Raw genomic sequence first — 17,627 nt, 5'->3', positions numbered from 1 at the left:
GTGGGTGTAAGCTTTGTTTTGTTTTGTTTTGTTAGGCAGGGTCTGGATATGTTTCCAGGTGGCTCTGAGTTCAAGAGCTTAGATTATCTTCCTGCTTCAGCCTTCCATGTTGACTGCAGATGGCTACCACCACACCCAGCTCTTCCCTATGTTGAAGGCATATCTCAGCTGTTGCCCACTGTGCCCCACCTTCTTCTCTTAACTTTCATTAAAGAGACTGGTCAAGCTAGAGTCATAGTGTCACTAGTCATGCCTTCTCCATTCCCTGAAGCATCTGAACATTCATAGTTTTCTGGAGGAGCACTAGTGAGCACTACTCACAAGGACCCCACAAAGGTGTAGGTGAGATGCACAGAGGAGGGGCTGGAGAGCTGGCTCAGCAGTTAAGAGCACTGGCTGCTCATGCAGAGGACCCAGGTTCAATTCCTAGCACCCACATGGTGGCTAACAAGTGTCTTAACGCCAGTTCTAGGGGATCCAACACCCTCTTCTGTCCTTCATGGGCACTGCATGACATGGGTACACTTGAATGCAAGCAAAACATACACATAAATAAAAATGTTTTTTAAAAGATGTAGAGAGAACCTCCCCCTCCGAGGCTGCCAGCCCTGACCACCGCCATATAAACTTGTTTGGCAAGAGGGATTGAGCAGTGGCCAGTGACTCTTGGTGTTGGCGGTGCCGCCAGGTACTCGTCAGGCTGCCTGTTCTTGCCCCTCCTCCGTCACTGGCATCTATTCCAGGATATGCCTTCAAGCCTCCACCATGGACAGACTTTGGAATCTCCAGGGGAACAATCAAGCTACAAGCCAATTTCTTTGATATGGGCATCCCCAAAATTAACATCTGTCACTACAAACTAGACATCAAACCAGAGAGAAGCCCTAGGAGAGTGAACAGGGAGTTAGTGGAGCACATGGTCCAGCACTTTAAGATGCAGATGTTCAGGGACCAGAAGCTAGTGTTTGATGGAAGGAAGAATCTGTACACTGCCATGCCCCTTCCAATTGGCAGGGACAAGGTAGAGCTGGAGGTCACACTTCTGGGAGAAGGCAAGGTCCATATCTTCAAGGTGTCCAAGTGGGTGTCATGCATGAGCTTGCAGGCATTACATGACGTACTTTTGGGGTGGCTGCCCAATGTCCCCTTCAAGATGATCTAGGCCCTGGATGTTGTCATGTGGCACTTACCATTCATGAGGTATACACCCGTGGGCTGCTCTTTCTTCACCACATCCGAGGGCTGCTCCAACCCTGGGTAGAGGCCTAGAAGTGTGTTTGACTTCCACCAATCCCTCCAATTTCTCTTTGGAAAATGATGCTGAATGTTGATGTGTCAGTGACAGTGATTTTATAAGGCTCAGCCAGTGATGGAGTTTATGAATTATGGATTTTTAAAAGTTTTGAAGAACAGCCAGGTGTGATGGCACACACCTTTGATCCCAGTACTGGGGAGGCAGAGGCAGGCGGATCTCTGTGAGTTCAAGGCCAGCCTGGTCCAATTTGTGAGTTCCAGGCCAGCTGGGAATACAGGGAGACCCTCTCTCAAAAAGACCAAAATAAAATAATAAATTAAAAAAAAAAAAGTTTTGGGCCAGGCGTGTTAGTACATGCCTTTAATCCCAGTACTTGGGAGGCAGAGGCAGGCAGATCTCTGAGTTCCTAGACCAGTGTGGTCTACATAGTGAGTTCCAGGTAAGCTGGGGCTACAGGGAGACCCTGTCTCAAAAAGACTTTAAAAAAAAAGTTTTGAAGAACAAAAACATGTGGCAGATTCCCAAAGGGTAAAGTTTACCAAAGAAATTAAAGGTCTAGATAGTGCAAGGTGGGCAGATGAAGAGGAAGTGCTGTGTCTGTAATGTGACCTGCAGCCCACCAGTCACTGGACTTGCTGCTGTAGCAGGAGAGCAGGCAGATGGTGAGTACTGTGCGTGCACATTGACCCAGTAAGTTAAGGACAGGCACAAACTGGTCTGTACAACCCCCACCTCCCGTCTTTATAAGTTGGACAGGGGCAAAAACACACCTACCTTCCCTTGGAGGTCTATAACATAGTGACTAGACAGAGATGTACAAAAAAATTAACAATCAGACCTCAGCCATGATCAGTGCAACTGCCAGGTCAGCGCCTGAAGGGCAAGAGGAGATCAGCAAATCGATGGGAAGTGCAAGTTTCAATATAGATTCCCTAGGCTCCTGAATTTGAAATCATGGTCAAATATGAAATGACAGACGTGACTGGGTGTGTCCTGCAGTGGGTGCCCATCCTCTACGGGGGTAGGAACAAAGCAGTCGCCACCCCTGTCCAGGGCCTGTGGAGCATGAGGAACAAGCAGTTCCACAAAGGGCGTCGAGGTTAAGGTGTGGGCCATGGCCGTGCCCCATTGCCAGTGTACACAAGTTCATCCAAAGTCCTTTACAGAGCAACTGAGGAAGATCTCCAGGTGCCAGAATGCCAATCCAGGGGCAACCCTGCTTCTGTAAATACACAGTGTAGAGCCCATGGTCCGGCACCTGAAGAACACATGCTGACCAGCAGCTGGTGGTGGCTATTGTGCCTGGCAAAACCCCCATGTATGCTGCAGTCAAATATGTGGAGACATGGTGCTGGAGATGGCCACGCAGTGTGTCCAGATGAACGTGCAGAGAGCCACTCTGAAGACCCTGTCCAATCTGCTTGAAGGTCAGTGTCAGACATTCTGCTGCCACAGGGCAGGACCCTGGTGTTCCAGCACCCTGTCGTCTTCCTGGGAGCTAACGTCACCCACCTGCTAGGGATGGGAAGAAGCTATTGATTGCTGCTGTCATGGGCAGTATGGACGCACACCCCAACTGCTACTGTGCTACTGTGGGTGTGTAGCAGCACCAGTGGGATCATCTGAGACCTGGCCACCATGGTGCATGATCTGCTCATCCAGTTCTACAAGTCCACGTGCTTCAAGTTCATCATCTCCTGTGACGGCATCTCCGGGGGCTAGTTCCAGCAGGTGCTCCACCATGAGCTGCTGGCCATCTGTGAGGCCTGCATCAAGCTGGAGAAGGGCTACCAGCCTGGAATCACCTTCATGGTGGTTTCAGAAGCAGCACCACATGCGGCTCTTCTGCACCAACAAGAACAAACGGTTTGGGAAGTGTGGGACATTCCAGCGGACACAACCGTGGACAAGAAAATCACCTACTCTATCAATTTTGACTTCTACCTATGCAGTCATGCCGGCATCCAGGGGACAAGCCGACCTTCTCACTATCACATCCTTTGGGATGACAGTCGTTTTTCTTCTGACGTGCTGCAGATTCTAACCTACCAGCTGTGTCACCCCTGTGTGCGCTGCACTGTGTAGCCCAGCACCGGCATACTATGCACATCTGGTGGCTTTCTGGGCCAGGTACCACCAGGTGGGTAAAGAACATGACAGTGCTGAAAGAAGCCATACCTCTGGGCAAACAACAGGAGAAACCACCAAGCGCTGGCCAAGGTGGTCCAAGTCTATCAGGACACGCTACACACCATGTACTTTGCTTGACATGTTCTAGTGTCAGCAATTGTGTACCAGTTTGGATTTACATGAGACCAGCTACACTCAGACCAACAGCCCTTCCATGACAGCCAGCATCAAACATGAGATGTCTTTGGTTTATTAGATTCTCCATTTTCTGGAATGCCTTCTGTCCCAGATTTCAGCCTTAGATTTTGAACTGCAGACCCATATGAGATCCCATTGTCATAGGAAATACGGTTTGCCAAAATCTATAAGCTGCTTATTGAAATAGAGTCTCATGTTTCCATTAAAATAAAAAATTCCTAAAACCAGTCTGTGAACTCAGGGCTTTAAAATTTTTTTAATTTATTTGGTCATTCAATTTACTTGTTTTAAACACATGATTCTCTATTCAATTGATGGGCTCAAACTAGCTGTGACTATTCTAAGCAAGAAAGCAACACAAAACACCATTAGGGTTTTAAACCTGACCCTTCTGATGTTGTCACTAAAGTTGAGTTCCAAGGGGTGCCACACACGCTGCAGCCTTAGGCCAGGTGTCCATCATAGGTGTCCACAGGTGTCCCTCTCACTGCCACTGCCTACCCTTGAGTCCTGAATGAAGGAGTAGTGGCAGAGGACAGCCACATGTGTTTACAGAAGTGACATGTCCAGAGAGGACAGGCAAATGCCATTTTAATAAAAATTTATTTAAAAAGAGAAAACAATATACTGGCAGTCTAATCATAAGATTTGTCCTGTAGGACTGCGACATTTACTTTCCAGTTTCTAACTAATATAGGTCTGCAGTGATAATAAATACACTACAATCCTTTTTCACTGTTATGTCTTTTTTTTTTTTTTTTTTTGGTCTTATTACAATAGACCAAATAGTAGCCCCCCAGCTGGCCTGGAACTCACCATGTAGACCAGGCTGGCCTTGAGCTCACAGAGATCCACCTGCCTCTGCCTCCCGAGTGCTGGGATTAAAGGCATTGGCCACCACACCTGGCCTCACTGTTATGTCTTTAACGTAAAAGAATAACATGTGCGTATCTGGTTTGCAGTAATTAAAAAAAAAAAATGCAGAGAGGAGCCTGGCTTACATCCCCAAGAAGGATCAAGCCTTGCGTTCCCCAAGTTTTGTGGCCCTCCTCCATTTGGTAGCAGAGAAGAGACTTGCCCAGGATCACATGGCCTGTACAGAGGGTAAGACCTAAGTCTGCAGGCAGGTTTTCTGTACCCAGGTAAGTGCTGAAGAGGAACAAACTGGGAATAGGTTCCTGGGTAGGCCCTGCATGGTATGAACTCAGCCAGGTTCTGGCCAGGATACCCTCCTAAACAGCTCTGTATCAGCCCAGCTCTGGAGTCTCCACCAGTAAGGCTACTCCTGGGCTGAAGATACAGCTAGTTGACAGAGTGATGCCTTGCATGCATAAAGCTCTGGGTTTGATCCTCAGTACCACATAAACCAGGCATGGTGGTGCACACCTGCAATAGCACTTGAGAGGTGGAGGCAAAACGATTAAGAGTTCAAGGCCATCCTGGACTATGTGAGTCAGTCACAAAACACAACAAAAAAACTCCCATAGAAAGGACCTGTTCCTGCCTGACCCCCACTCACAGAGGCCAGGTCCTGGTGAGACCCACAGAAAGAGCCCAGAGACAGCAGGAAAATGCTCTGAATGAGAAGGGAGTGCTTAAATCATGACTCTAAAACTGCCCTTCAGCAAACTGTTAGCCTGCTCTCTGCCTCAGTCACCAGTCAAGCTGATCCCTTATTTCTCTAAGTTTTTTCTTTATAGAATGTCTTTGGTTTTCTGAAGACTTATTTTTATTATTGTGTGGGTGCCCTCAGAGGGTGTCAGATCCGCTAGAGCCAGAGCTATAGGCGGTTGTGAGCCACCCAGTGTGGGTTCTAGGATCCAAACTCGGGTCCTCTGGAAGAGTAGTAAGTACTCTTCACCCAAGCCATCTCTCCAGTCCGAGATTTATTTTTATTTATGTGCATGTATGAGTGTATGTACATGTGTGTGTTTGCCCATACACATGTGGAGGCCAGAAGAGGGCAACAGAACTTGCCACTGATTCCTCCCTCCCTGAAGCTGCATCTTGCATCTTGACTAGACTGAAAGCCAGCATTCCCCAGTGAGCCCTCTGTCTCTATCCATTTCAAAGCTGGAGTTACAGGCATTTGCAGCAACACCCAGTTTGTCACATGGTGCTGGCATCTGAACTCTGGTCTTCATAATGTGGAGTACTCTAAACCAGAGTCATCTCTTGGGCCTCTTGTTCTGTTTCTATTTTATTTAAATTTTTGAAGTATTTTTATTTTATGTGTATTGCCTGCATGTTTTGCCTGTGTGTAAGTGCACCTGTCATGCAATGCCTGTGGAGGCTAGAAAAGAGTGTTGGATCTCCTGAACTGAAGTTGCCAAAGGTTGTTAACCACCAGGTAGATGCTGGGAACCAAACCCAGGTCCTCTGCAAGAGCAATCAGTGCTCTTAACTAGAGCTATCTCTCCAGCTCGACTCTCTTACATATTTTTTTTAATTTTGTCATTTTTATGTGTATGTATGTATTTCCTGCATGTAGGTAAGTGCACCCATGTCGTGCAATGCCTGCAGGGGTCAGAAGAGGCTGTCGGATCCCCTGGGACTAGAGTTACGGACAGTTGTTAGCTGCCATGTGGATGCTGAGATTCGAACCCAGGTCTTCTGCAAGAACAGCCAGTGTTCTTAACCGCTGAGCCATCTCTCTAGCCCCAAGAATACATATTTTTTAACTTTTATGTGTATGAGTGTTTACCTGCATGTATGTAAGTGCACCTGTGTTGTGCAGTGCCCACAGAGGTCAGAAGAGGGGGTGTTTGATCCCTTGGAACTGGGGTTACAGACAGTTGTTAGCCACCATGTGGGTGCTGGACACTAAACCCAGGTCCTCTGCAAAAGCAGCCAGTAGTCTTAAGGGCTGAGCCATCTCTCCATTCTCTTTGTTTTGTTTTTGAGACAAGATCTCTATCCCAGGCTGATCTTGAACATCTGATCCTCCTACCTTCACTCCCACTTACTGAACTTTATGTAGTGCTGGGGTCCAAACCCAGGGCCTTGTGTATGCTAGACAAGCACTCTACCAATTGAGCTATATTCCCAACCACTTCCATTTTTGGGGATGTTTTGTTTTGTTTTGAGGTAGGGTCTCATTCTATAGCCAAGGCTGGCCTGAAACTCATGACAGTCCTCAGTCTCCCAAGTGCTAGGATTACAGGTGTGAGCACCATATCTAGCCAGAAACTCCTCTTTTTTTTTTCCTCATCTTTTTTTTTTTTTTGGTCTTTTTGAGACAGGGTCTCCCTGTACCCAGCTGTCCTGGAACTCACTATGTAGTCCAGGCTGGCCTTGAACTCACAGAGATCCTCCTGCCTCTGCCTCCCAAGTGCTGGGATTAAAGGCGTGCGCCACCACGCCCGGCTATCTCATCTTGTAGTTTGAAAGATGGCACTGTGCAAGTGCTTGTTGGTTCATTCCCCCACAGACAGCAGTGTCTGTACAGTTGAATGCAATTTGTCTTTGCGTTGACTAGGACATAACTGATTTGGGGTCAGAGATAAGAGGACTTGCCTAGCACGTACTAGGCCCTGGCTTTGATCCCTACTACTACCAAAGAAAACACAGAAGATTTGGCATGACTGGGAATTCTGAAGGCCCTAAGATAGGGATATGAATAGCTCAGACTTTCCAGCTCTGAGATGGAGCTAGGAATGGACAGTAGGCTCTCAACCCACATCATGTATATCCTGCCAGTCAAGGCCCCATTCCTGAGATGGGGTGCATTTGCAAGTGACCCCATCTAATGGGGATAGCACCATCAGAACGAGGAAGGGAGAAGTTCTGGGATAGATCATTTCACCAGAGCCTGAGAGGTACAAGAAAATAGAGCCATTTTATTATTTTCATCTCATTTACCATGTAGCCTGAGGAGTGGGCTGGGAGTGGAGTGAGTGGCCCCAGCTGAAGGCCCTGGGGTCCTCTACTTGGCCTGAGTAGTCTCCTCCAGTCTGTCCAGACGCTTTTGTAGCTCCTGCACGGTGGCCTGCAGGCTCCTCATCTCCTCCTCTAGCCGTGACACAGTATCCTGGGAGACCCACCACATTAGGCCCAGCTTCTCATGGCTTCCCTTCCCCTGACATCTGCTAACCTTCCCAAGAGTCCCAAGGCTTGGGCCTTTCAGTTTCAGCAGCTGTTGCCTGGATTGCTGCAGACCTAGAAGCTTGACCTGGTTTCTAAGGCCTCAGAATGACCAACTCCTAGCCCCTAAAGATCTCCTGATACTGTGTGGGCATCTCTAAACACCTGACTCTTTCTCAGGGGCACTGAGAGTATCTGTACAGCCTTTGCCCTACCCCTGTCCATCTTCCTGTCCTGCTTCCCCACCTCCCTACCCGTCTCACCGAGCTGGGAGTACCACTGGCCTCTGGTGGGGTCCTCCTGCGCGCACTGTCCAGGCCCCGGTTGACCCGCAGCTCTCGGCTCTTTGGGGGCACGTAGCCATCCTTGAGGGAGATGAGAAGGGGCCCAGCATCCCGACCCCCAAGCCATTCCTCAGCTGTGAGGGCAGGGTCTGGTCCTGCAGTGGGTGGGTACAGGTCCTCTTGGAACAGGTCCGACTGTGGGCAAGGTCAAAGCCAAGACTGGTTAGGAGAGTGTTTATGTTCCTGCCCCACCCTATGAGCCCCATAGTTAGTGCCTATGCTGGTACCCAGGGAGGAGCATAGGAGCATCACCTTTCTAGGCACTGTCATAGCAATTGGTTCACACTTCCGCTCATGCAGTTTATAGAATCTGTGGAAAGAGGAAGATAAATGGCACCACAGCTTTGGCTTGGTAGAGTCTGAAGTGTGGTCAGGGTCAGGGTTGAGGGTCAGTCACCTGGCAATCTCACACTTGTTCACTTCTAGGCCACGTTTGGGCATGTAGCCCATGCCACGCTGAGACTCCTTAGAACTGAACATGGAGAGATAGTGCAGGAACGGGGCTTCAGAAGTGATCTCAAAGTACCGGATGGAACTGTCACCCTGCAGGTGTGGGCAAGGGAGGGTCAGCACCAGCACAGATCACCAACTCCAGTACTCCCCAAGCCACCTACCCACCTCCCTGACTCTGGCCCCGCCTGACTGTCACCTTGCCACAGAGGTAGACAATGTTGGTGTCAGGGTCAAAGAAAGGCAGCAGGACTCCACTGCTGGTGTCCAGCTCCTGCAGGGACAGTGGCTCCTCCAGGTGCTTCTGTAGAGGGGTGGGAGTTAGCAACTGGCTGGGCCATGTCAGGCCCCTGCTGATTCTCACTGGGCAGTGAGCTGGCAAAGGTCCTTTCAGACCAAGCAGTGCAAATTCCCCATCTCACAGGTAAACTGAGGCTATGGTCATCCAGCAAGGCATGTGGAAAGGCAGAGATGAAGCCTCCAGTCTTGATTCCCAGCCCAGGTCCCATTTTCCATCTCTGCACTCACTGTGTCCCACAGCGCCACCTGCCGCTCACTCATGCGGCTGAAACCTGTGGTGAGGATCTTTCCTTCTGATACAAATACAGCGTGCACTGGCCGGGTGCCCTCGTGGGGACGGTCCTTCTCCTGAAAGGAGGTGGTAGTAGGTCAGTTTATCACACTCTCCCCAAGGTACTAGAGCTCAGGTGGGGGCAAGGGGGCAGCACCCAAAGGTCTGCTGGGTGGCGGATGGATGGGATAACTGTCCAAGGTTTAAGGTTCATGGCAACTTACAGCCACAATAGTGCCTTTGCGAGGCTCAATGATGCGAACGCGCTTGTCCCGGCAGGAGGTACAGATAAGAGCTCCGTCCCTGCTCCAGTCCACGCTGTAAATTGTGTCGGGATGCACATCGGGGCCTAGTGTCAGCACAGCCGCTCCAGTGCCCACATCCCACACCAGGATTACATTGTCACAACCTGCAGAATCACCTAGTGTTAACCACGAGCCACTGTCCTCCAGTCAGCCCTCAGCCAGCCCCCTCCTTTCCCCCTATGGCACCTGCACTGAGCAGCACATTCTGGGCTGTGGGGTGCCAGGCCACGATGCCCACCCGCTTGGTGTGGCCCTCCAGGGTGACGATGGCCTCCCGCAGGGGCAGCGTCAGGCCCCCATCGGGGATCTCCCACACCTGCAGAAAGGCTCAAGTGAGTTTCTGGGGCTTCAGATATCAGCTCCTTCCTGGAGACCCCTCCTATACCAGAGTCCCACCAGAACTCACCATGACTGTGCAATCCTCAGAGCCACTGGCAATGACATTGTCATTGTGTGGGCACCAGGCGATGTCTAGCACAGGGGCAGTGTGGCCACAGACCAGGGGCACGTTCTTGTCCACTCGTCCAGTCTGGAGGACACACCAGGGCTTCTGATGGAGGCACTTTTGACCTCCAAACCCAGTCCAACCTCCCCACACCCCTGCAAAGGGACACAGAGGAAAGCTGTGGGGTCCCAGGGAGCCCAGGGGTCAAGACTTGACTTTGCCTCAGTCTCAGGAAGGCAGGCACTTGGCTGCATGAGATCGGGCCAAGATCCTGCCCCTCTCTATCAGTGTCATCTGTGTTCTGAGGATCAGCATCCCACTCCTATCCAGCTTCCCTGTGTGAAGCAGGCACAGGCACCACAGGCCCTGGACCCAGCAATCGCATAGAGATGAAGTTCCCATGAGAAGTGTGTGTGACAGGGAGGCTACAGGATACAGAGGGGCCTGGAAGTCTGTCCTAATGCCCCCCCAGGCAGCAGCAGAGGTTTGGAAATGGCTTCTTCCGGGGCCAGCTGCTGCATCAGGGCTTCCTGTGTAGCTGTACAGGGTGCAAACCCAGCTCTCACTCCAACAACCACTTCCTCTTCTCTTTGCTTCCATCGGCCCTTTTAAGGTAACAACTTGGGTCCCATCTCCCCTTCCTGTCTCACCCCCTAAAGAGTTCAGGCGTGTACTTGGAGTGAAGGGCAGCAGGCTCAGAGGGCCAGAAAAGACCCTTGCCTCATCCCCACCTGTGAGCCAGGGGTTACATTTGCTGAGTCCCCCAAAGGCTTAGCCCAGTTCCTCACACAGGCCAGACCTGGAGAGCCCATCCCTGAGAACACCCCTGGAGCTGCCATCTGTTCTTCCAAGCAGAAAACTGCAGACTGAAATTTGGGAGACCTGGTCCTGGTATGCAAGTCTGGCTTCTGTGTTCTGTTCCCAGAGAACTTAAGGTGCAATTGGCCCTGTTCAGTTTGGCAGGTGACAACACTGGGTCCCAGGAAAGCTTGGTGACAATCACCTATCAGGACCCCACAGTGTTACTAGATAGCAGAGGCCTCCTCAGGATAGCTGCTGATCCAGGAGCTCACCTTGCTTAGGGGCAGCACCAGAAAGGCCCCTCCTCCGCTGGCCTCACAGATCAGAGCCATGAACTTGGGGTTAACAGCACAGAACCCGCTGTCCCAGGTGGTCTGTGAGACGCGCACATCCTCGTAGCACTGGTCAGCCTTGGCTGGCTGTCCAAACACATGTCGGAACTTGCTGGAGCGAACCACCTGCCGGCTCATCCTAAAGGACACAGTTTGTAAACTTTTCACCGTTTGCGTCAGTTCTGGTCTTATGATGATGCCAGCCTCAGGGCACCCCTTAGTTTGGCTTTTAGGGTCCCAGCATCATGTTTGGGGCACCCGCACCTCACTCGCCATGACTGACAGCCTGCTATCACCCTCCTCAGTTCCTCTTCCTGTCAAACCCCTAGGCCCAATTGTTCTATCCCCAGGCACTGTAAGCCGCCCCCCTCGTTCCTGAGCCATCAGCCCCTACAACAGAACTTGGTGTGATGCCTGGTATTAAGTGATTGAAGCAGAGCACCTCCTTTCCGGGGGTCATCTCTGATAACCTGGGGACAGGTTATCTCCTATCTGGCTCTCCCAGATCCCTCAAATCCAGAGTTTCCTAAAGGCAGGGCCAGGTTAGCCCTCTGTAGCCTTCTGGCCCAGAGATGGCACACAGAGGGAAGTGTGTGGGCCTGCCTAGGAGGGAATGAGGAGGCAGGATGGCTTCCCTAGGTTTCTGGCTCCAAGAAGCAGCAATGGCTTGTGTCCCAGCATCTCCTCCCATACCTCTGCCTCGCCCCAGCTCAGAAAAAGCAGGTGGCCTTCAGTGCCATCTCTTCCACCATCAAACTATACACGAAGGAAGAGGCCAACACTTTCCTGAGGTCCAGCTAAGATGGTTACCTATCGCCGAAGAGCCAGCCAGTGAAACCCAAGGGCCGCCTGTTTCCCAGGGTTCCACAGCCCCTTCCTGCTCAGTGAAGGGGCCTCAGCTGCCCCGTGGAGGGCTCCTGACCAAAACCTCTGCCCAGCTCCCCAGCCTCACCCATCTGCTCTGCCTTGATGCCGAGCCCCTTCCTGGAATCCTAGCCCTCCTCATCCACCCTGGCATCCCCAAGAGGGCTCCCAGGTCTACCCAGAGAGCAGGTGAAGTTCATGACTGAAGGTCTTCAAGCCAAGGTGGGGGGGCCCTCAGCCCCCCGCAAGCGGCCTGGATTTGGTAGAGGGAGCCCCAGTCCGGGGGTGGGGACTGGAAGATGTGCCCCACCCGGTCTCCTCCCCCACCCAGGTACCAGGCCCGGAAACCACGGAAAGGGGAACTTGGTCTTTTCTTGTTTTTGCACTCAACCCCTTCTTGTCTCCAAGCTCAGGGCAGCTGCTCCACTCACCCCACCCTGGCCCCCACTGCCCAGAAACTCCTTTACTGAGGAGACAGGTCGTGAGCCCAGCGCGCCCACCTCCATCTTGGCCGCTATGGTCCTTCGCCCTCACCTTGGAACACTCTGGGATCCTCCGCTTGCCCCTCGCAGCCCTCGGGCAGTGGGCTCTCTGGACCAGGTTCACTGTCCGGCTCTCGGTCCCCAGCACAGCCCGGTGGCCCTGACAACTCGCCCGCCCCCGCAGCCCGGTGCTCCCACGCTCGCGCCGGCCCCACAGGTGGCCCCTGGCAGCGATACCCAGCCCTGGAGGCCAGCCCGGCTCTGGACGCCAGCCCGCCCGGGGCCCAGCCGTACCTGCTGCGGGGAGCTGAGTGTGACCCCCCAAGTGGAGGAGGACGGAAAGGAGGAGGAAGGAGCTGGCGGAGCCGCAGACTGGCCCGCGGAGGATGCTCTGTCAAGACAATGAATGGGAAGCGCCGCTGCGCCGGCCTCCTCGGGTGGCAGCGCCCCTTGGGGGCGGAGCTCGTGCAGGGCCGGCCCTGCGCTCCTCCCAGCGGCGCGGTGCTGGACCGGAGTTCGCCCGCCCCGCTCTGCCCGCAGCCCAACCCCGCGCTGCCAGCCCATCCCGAGCAGAAGCTGACGCGAATCTGCTCCTCGTTTAATGTCAAAATACAAAAATACCCGTTCCCTCATCGCTGCCGCTGCCCGCAGCCTCCTCGAGATCCTTTCTCTGGCGCAGGAGGAGCCCCGAAGGCTTGAGCGCCTCGGCTGCCGGGAGGGACCGCTCTTGTCGCTGCCCCTAAGTGCACTCCTGGGTGGCCTTGGGAGTCACTTCTATCTAGGGGTTCAGGTTCATCCGGGACACCCTTGCCCTCCGCTTCACAGGGTTGAAACAGGAAGAAGTGAAATAGCTCGGCATTACAAGGCACCTGTTTTTGCATGGGGTTGAGAAGGCCGGTGCATCAGGCCCTCAGCTCTGTACAGCTGTCAGTCCGGGAGGAGGAGACCAGAACCTGCCACAGTTTCAAGGCCGCGGAGCGCGGGCAGAAACCTGATGTCACACTCATGAGGACCAGCGTTCATTCCCATCCTTCGGGTAGGGGGTGGTGGGTGGCACAGAAGCAAAAGGGTGAGAAAGGCCTTCACCAGAATCAATGTTGTGTGTCTCTTGGCTGTCGCTCCCGAGTGACCTTGGGAAGATCCCTTTAACCTCAGCCTCAGTTTCCCCTCTACAATAGTCTTCTCTAAAACAGCCTTATCTGCCTCATAGGGGAATGAGTACCTAATGTACTTCAAGGGACAGTCTGAAACCTATCTACAGAGCCACAGGCACTAACAGCCTGATGTGGTGGCCCACACCTACAATCCCATCACTTAGCAAAGATTTGGGCTGGTCCTGAGATCTGAGAAAAAGCACGGGGCATGGGTCTGGAGGAGGACCACCCCAGCAAAGCTCAAGGAAGCTGGGTATGCTGATATGCACCTGTAATCAAGAGGCTGAGGCAAGAGGACTGAATTCAAGGCCAGCCTGGGCTACATAGCAAGACCTTTTCAGAAGTTGTTCGAAGGAACAGTGAGGGTCTGGCTCAAATCCTGTCTACATGGATCAGCTTGTGATCTTGAACAAAAGGCCTAACATCTCTAAGCCTCAGTTTCTGTAAGTAGGAGACAAATAAGGGTGCCCACCTCACAGCTAATGAGGCTCAAATGAAGCAATGTTTAGTGAAATGTTCTGCAGTTATTCAAGACAGGCTGGATTGAGCATGAAGATCTGTGACAGGGCAGAGATGTACAGCCTCCAGCTGAAGTGATGAGAGTAACAGCTTTAAGGGGCAGAGGATGCAGCTCAGCTGGCAAAGTGCTTGCCTAGCAGGCAGAAAGCCCTGGGATTGATCCCCAGCACCACATAAAACCAGTTGTGGGGGTGCATGCCCAGGATCTCAGCACCTTGGAGGCAGAGGCAGGAGGCTCAGAAGTTCAAGATCATCCTCAGCTACCTAGAGAATTCAAGGCCACCCTGGGCCTTGAGATCCTGTCTCAACCTTTCCTGGGGGGTGGGGGGAATAGCTATTGTTTATGATTTCTGGCAGCAGTCCTACTTCCATCTGAAGCAAATCCACCTGAAAACAGAACCAACCCAGAGACAGTAGAGAGCCTGAGACCCTCCCTGGATCCAGCTATACTATCAACTGTTCCAAAGCAACAGATTCTCTCTCCCTCCCTTCCTTCCTCCTTCCTTCTTCCCCTCCTTTGTGGCCCCCATTCCTTTCCTCCCCCTCTTCCATTCTTATTATTAGTCTTTTTGAGACAGGGTCTCCCTGAGGCCCCAGTTGGCCTGGAACTCGATATGTATACCATGTGGGCCTCAATCTCACAATGATCTGCCTGTCTCTGCCTCCCGAGTGCTGAGATTAAAGGCAAGCGCCACCTCCTCCTGCTCTCTGTCATCTTGCTAGCTGGCCTCACATTCATAATTCTCCACCTCAGCCACTACTGGGAGTACAGGTGTGGGCTACCACACCTGGCTTATGTCAGTCAATCTTAATATTACCTTAAGATCAGAAACAGTCACTGCACCTCCTGCTATGGCATGATAAATATACAGCACCACCTTGGTAGTATTGTTGTCAAGGTAATAGTTATAGTAACCTTGAATCTAGTCATCCTCTAAATATAATTATTAGTTTATAGGAAATAAGAGGAATAGAACATATTAAATAATACCATGAGGAGGCAGTTACATGAATCTTCAGTATGGGAAACTTCATAGGACTTAGGACCTGACTTCAACAAATCAGTGACACTGAAAGAAAGTGAGGGGAAACAGGCATAGTGGTGCATACTTGCTGAAGCAGAAGGATGAAGATTTTGAGGCCAGTCTGGACTACAAAGTGAGACCTTGCCTCAAAAAAAAAAAAAATCGACCAACCCAAAAAAAAACCCAAAACCAGACAGATAAACAAACATAAAAACCAAGTAGTTTGCCCCTGTCAGCAAGGAGAAACTCTCCATTTCCAAGTGAAGTAATGTAAGTTCATTTTTTTTTTCACTGGACCAGACACTTGACAGAAAACAGCTTAATGGAGGAAGAGTTTATGCTGGCTTGCAGTCTGTCGTGAGGGGAGGCTGATGCATGACAGCAGGCATGTTAAGCAGCCCGTCACAGTGTATCCTCAGGAAGGAGAGAGATGAATGCTGTTCTCAGCTTGTTTTTTCCCTTTTCGTTCAGTCTGGGACCCCAGCCCATGGAAAAGTGCCGTCCACATTCAGGTGAGTCTTCCCTCCTCACAGATACACCCAAGATGTGTCTCCTAGGCAATTCCAAATTTAGTCATGGTGACAAGGAAGATTAACCATACACTGACAAGAGTCTCATGAACAAGTGGTCCCTCTGGTAGCCTGGCACTGTTACTAAACTGGGCTCACTGCACAGGATGCCAATCACTGAAACAACAGTTTTGCACAAGAGAGTTTAATCACAAGGCAGCCATGTGTGGAGTTGGGAGAGCAAATCTCAAATCTGCCTCCCAAGGATTGACTATTTGGGGCTCTGGAGTGGGAGAAGACAATTGAGACTGAACAAGAGCAGCTGATGTGGGTTAGGCCTAAAGGGTTTGTTTCAGTGTCCTTTGGGTTTATCTCCATTGGGGCAGTGTTGAGATCAGGATGTGCCCTTTGGAAGTTACTCCACTTCGAATAAAACAGGTTTTCCAGACTGTGCTTTGCCTTGACAGACTCTATTTTACAAGCAGCTTTTAAGGATGAGGGAAGACTCTGTACCCAGGTGAACATGTGAACAGCACCATTGGTCAGGCATCACCTACGAAGCCCAGACTGATAAATGACTTATTCCCAGAAGTAAAAAAGTTATTGCCCTTCATTTATTGGGTGAATTGAAACTGTAGGGGCACATGAGCATATTAAAATAATTTCAGGGAAAACAGACCCAAGAACTTATCAGACACACCAGACCAAAGGAAAGGTGTAACTCCCTCACCTGGACCCCATAAAGAGGTCCCTACAGTGGTGATGGCCCTGACAGACATGTCATCTGACCACACAGTGTTTGCATCAAGGATTAATAGGCAGAGAACTCCTGGCTGTCTCAGGAGCTTCAGCTCAGCCCAATGCCCACTGATGGCCTGACTTACTCACGTCTGCCTGTCCTCTTGTCTGCCTATCTGGATCTGGCGGCCGTCAATCTGCTGTTCCTCCATCTGGACTCAGTCTTGCCCTTTTGCCTCTACAGCTGGGCCCAGCACTGCAGCTCCCTCTCAAATGTGTGATGTCATTGGTCTGATCCACATCAGTAGCATCGTCCTGGTTCAGGTTCACTGTCTTACCAATACAGGGACTCTGCATCCCTGTTTCCCAGCCTTGGCTTCTGGCCTTGGCTTCTTGGCTGAATGTCCTTGCCTCTGTAATCCTTTGTAGTCACTCTGTAACCCACATACATATATACATATTTAGATACATTAGCTGTGTGATCTGAGAGCTAGCGTTAGTAACTAAATGGAGTAAAAGAGCCCGTGTTTGCCTTAGCCAAGGTTATCAAGGAAAGTGGGAATTTCTGACAAATTGTTGCCACTGAAACAACTGTACTTTGTGAATTTATCATTATTCAATCCATTCTGACATTATGGAAAGACACAAACTTGTTTGTCTATGTTTCTGACATACTATGTTCATGTGACAAAATAAAAACACAAACACAGGCCAGTGAGATGATTCAACAGGTAAAGGCACTTGTTGCCTAGCCTGACCACCTGAGTTTGAGCCCATGATGGAGGAGAGAGCCAACTCTCACAAACTGTCCTCTGATCTTTGTATGAATATCATGACATACACAACCCTCCCCAAATGTAAAAAAAAAAAAAAAAAAAACCCGCTTAAGGAGTACTATTCTAATTTCTTTTTCTTTTTCTCAGCTGATCTTAAAACAATTAAAGTGAAAATCACAGTCTGTATCTTCTTTCTTCAGTCCTTGTCTATCACCAAAAAAAAAAAAAAAAAAAAAAAAAAAAAAAACCTGCTTAAGGGATAACTCAGTGGTAGAACACTTGCTCAGTGCACAAGGCCTTGGGTTACATCTCCAGTGCCCCCCCACACACACATACACAAATGATAGGGGGCTGTAGAGCTGGCTCAGCAGTTAAGAACACTGACTGCTCTTGCAGAGGCCTCGGGTTTGAGTCCCAGCACCCACAAGGTAACTAACCACCATCCTTAACTCAAGTTCCAGGGTATCCAATACCTTTTTCTAACTCTTGGGACATTGCATGATGTGGGTGCACTTACTTACATGCAGACAATACACTCATACATATAAAATAAAAATAAATAAAATAAGGCCGGGCGCGGTGGTGTACGCCTTTAATCCCAGCACTCGGGAGGCAAAGGCAGGCGGATCTCTGTGAGTTCCAGGAC

At 50.8% G+C, this 17,627-nt stretch overlaps 1 protein-coding gene and 1 pseudogene across 2 annotated transcripts; one reads left to right on the top strand and one right to left on the bottom strand.

Moving 5' to 3' along the window:
* Positions 1 to 652: 652 nt before the first annotated feature.
* Positions 653 to 4,193, top strand: LOC103726392 (annotated as a pseudogene).
* A 3,209-nt stretch (positions 4,194 to 7,402) lies between these two features.
* Positions 7,403 to 12,741, bottom strand: Coro1a (coronin 1A). Of its 2 annotated transcripts, none has more exons than XM_008823922.1 (11): positions 12,555 to 12,741; positions 10,855 to 11,053; positions 9,743 to 9,865; positions 9,523 to 9,652; positions 9,256 to 9,440; positions 8,989 to 9,108; positions 8,660 to 8,764; positions 8,408 to 8,553; positions 8,263 to 8,320; positions 7,930 to 8,145; positions 7,403 to 7,613 (listed from the first exon to the last, which is right to left on the bottom strand). In XM_008823922.1, exons 2-11 carry the CDS (start codon positions 11,050 to 11,052, stop codon positions 7,509 to 7,511), a joined length of 1,386 nt encoding a protein of 461 aa, XP_008822144.1. In that variant the 5' UTR covers position 11,053; positions 12,555 to 12,741; the 3' UTR covers positions 7,403 to 7,508. The 2 variants fall into 2 exon arrangements, with proteins under 2 accessions (XP_008822144.1, XP_008822145.1); XM_008823923.3 differs by lacking the exon at positions 12,555 to 12,741 and adding an exon at positions 12,313 to 12,455.
* Positions 12,742 to 17,627: the final 4,886 nt, after the last annotated feature.

Source organism: Nannospalax galili, unplaced genomic scaffold (assembly GCF_000622305.1).
Source record: "Nannospalax galili isolate Female #2095 unplaced genomic scaffold, S.galili_v1.0 scaffold788, whole genome shotgun sequence".
Classification (NCBI taxonomy): Eukaryota; Metazoa; Chordata; class Mammalia; order Rodentia; family Spalacidae; genus Nannospalax; species Nannospalax galili.
This window is presented reverse-complemented; position numbering and strand designations above follow the sequence as displayed.

Coding starts and splice junctions, on each gene's coding strand:
- Coro1a (XM_008823922.1), bottom strand. CDS start 11,052: ATGAGCCGGCAGGTGGTTCGCTCCAGCAAGTTCCGACATGTGTTTGGA. Junction 9,441..9,522: donor GAATGTGCTGCTCAGTGCAG/GTGCCATAGGGG, acceptor GTGATTCTGCAG/GTTGTGACAATGTAATCCTG. Junction 8,765..8,988: donor AGGTGGCGCTGTGGGACACA/GTGAGTGCAGAG, acceptor ACCCCTCTACAG/AAGCACCTGGAGGAGCCACT.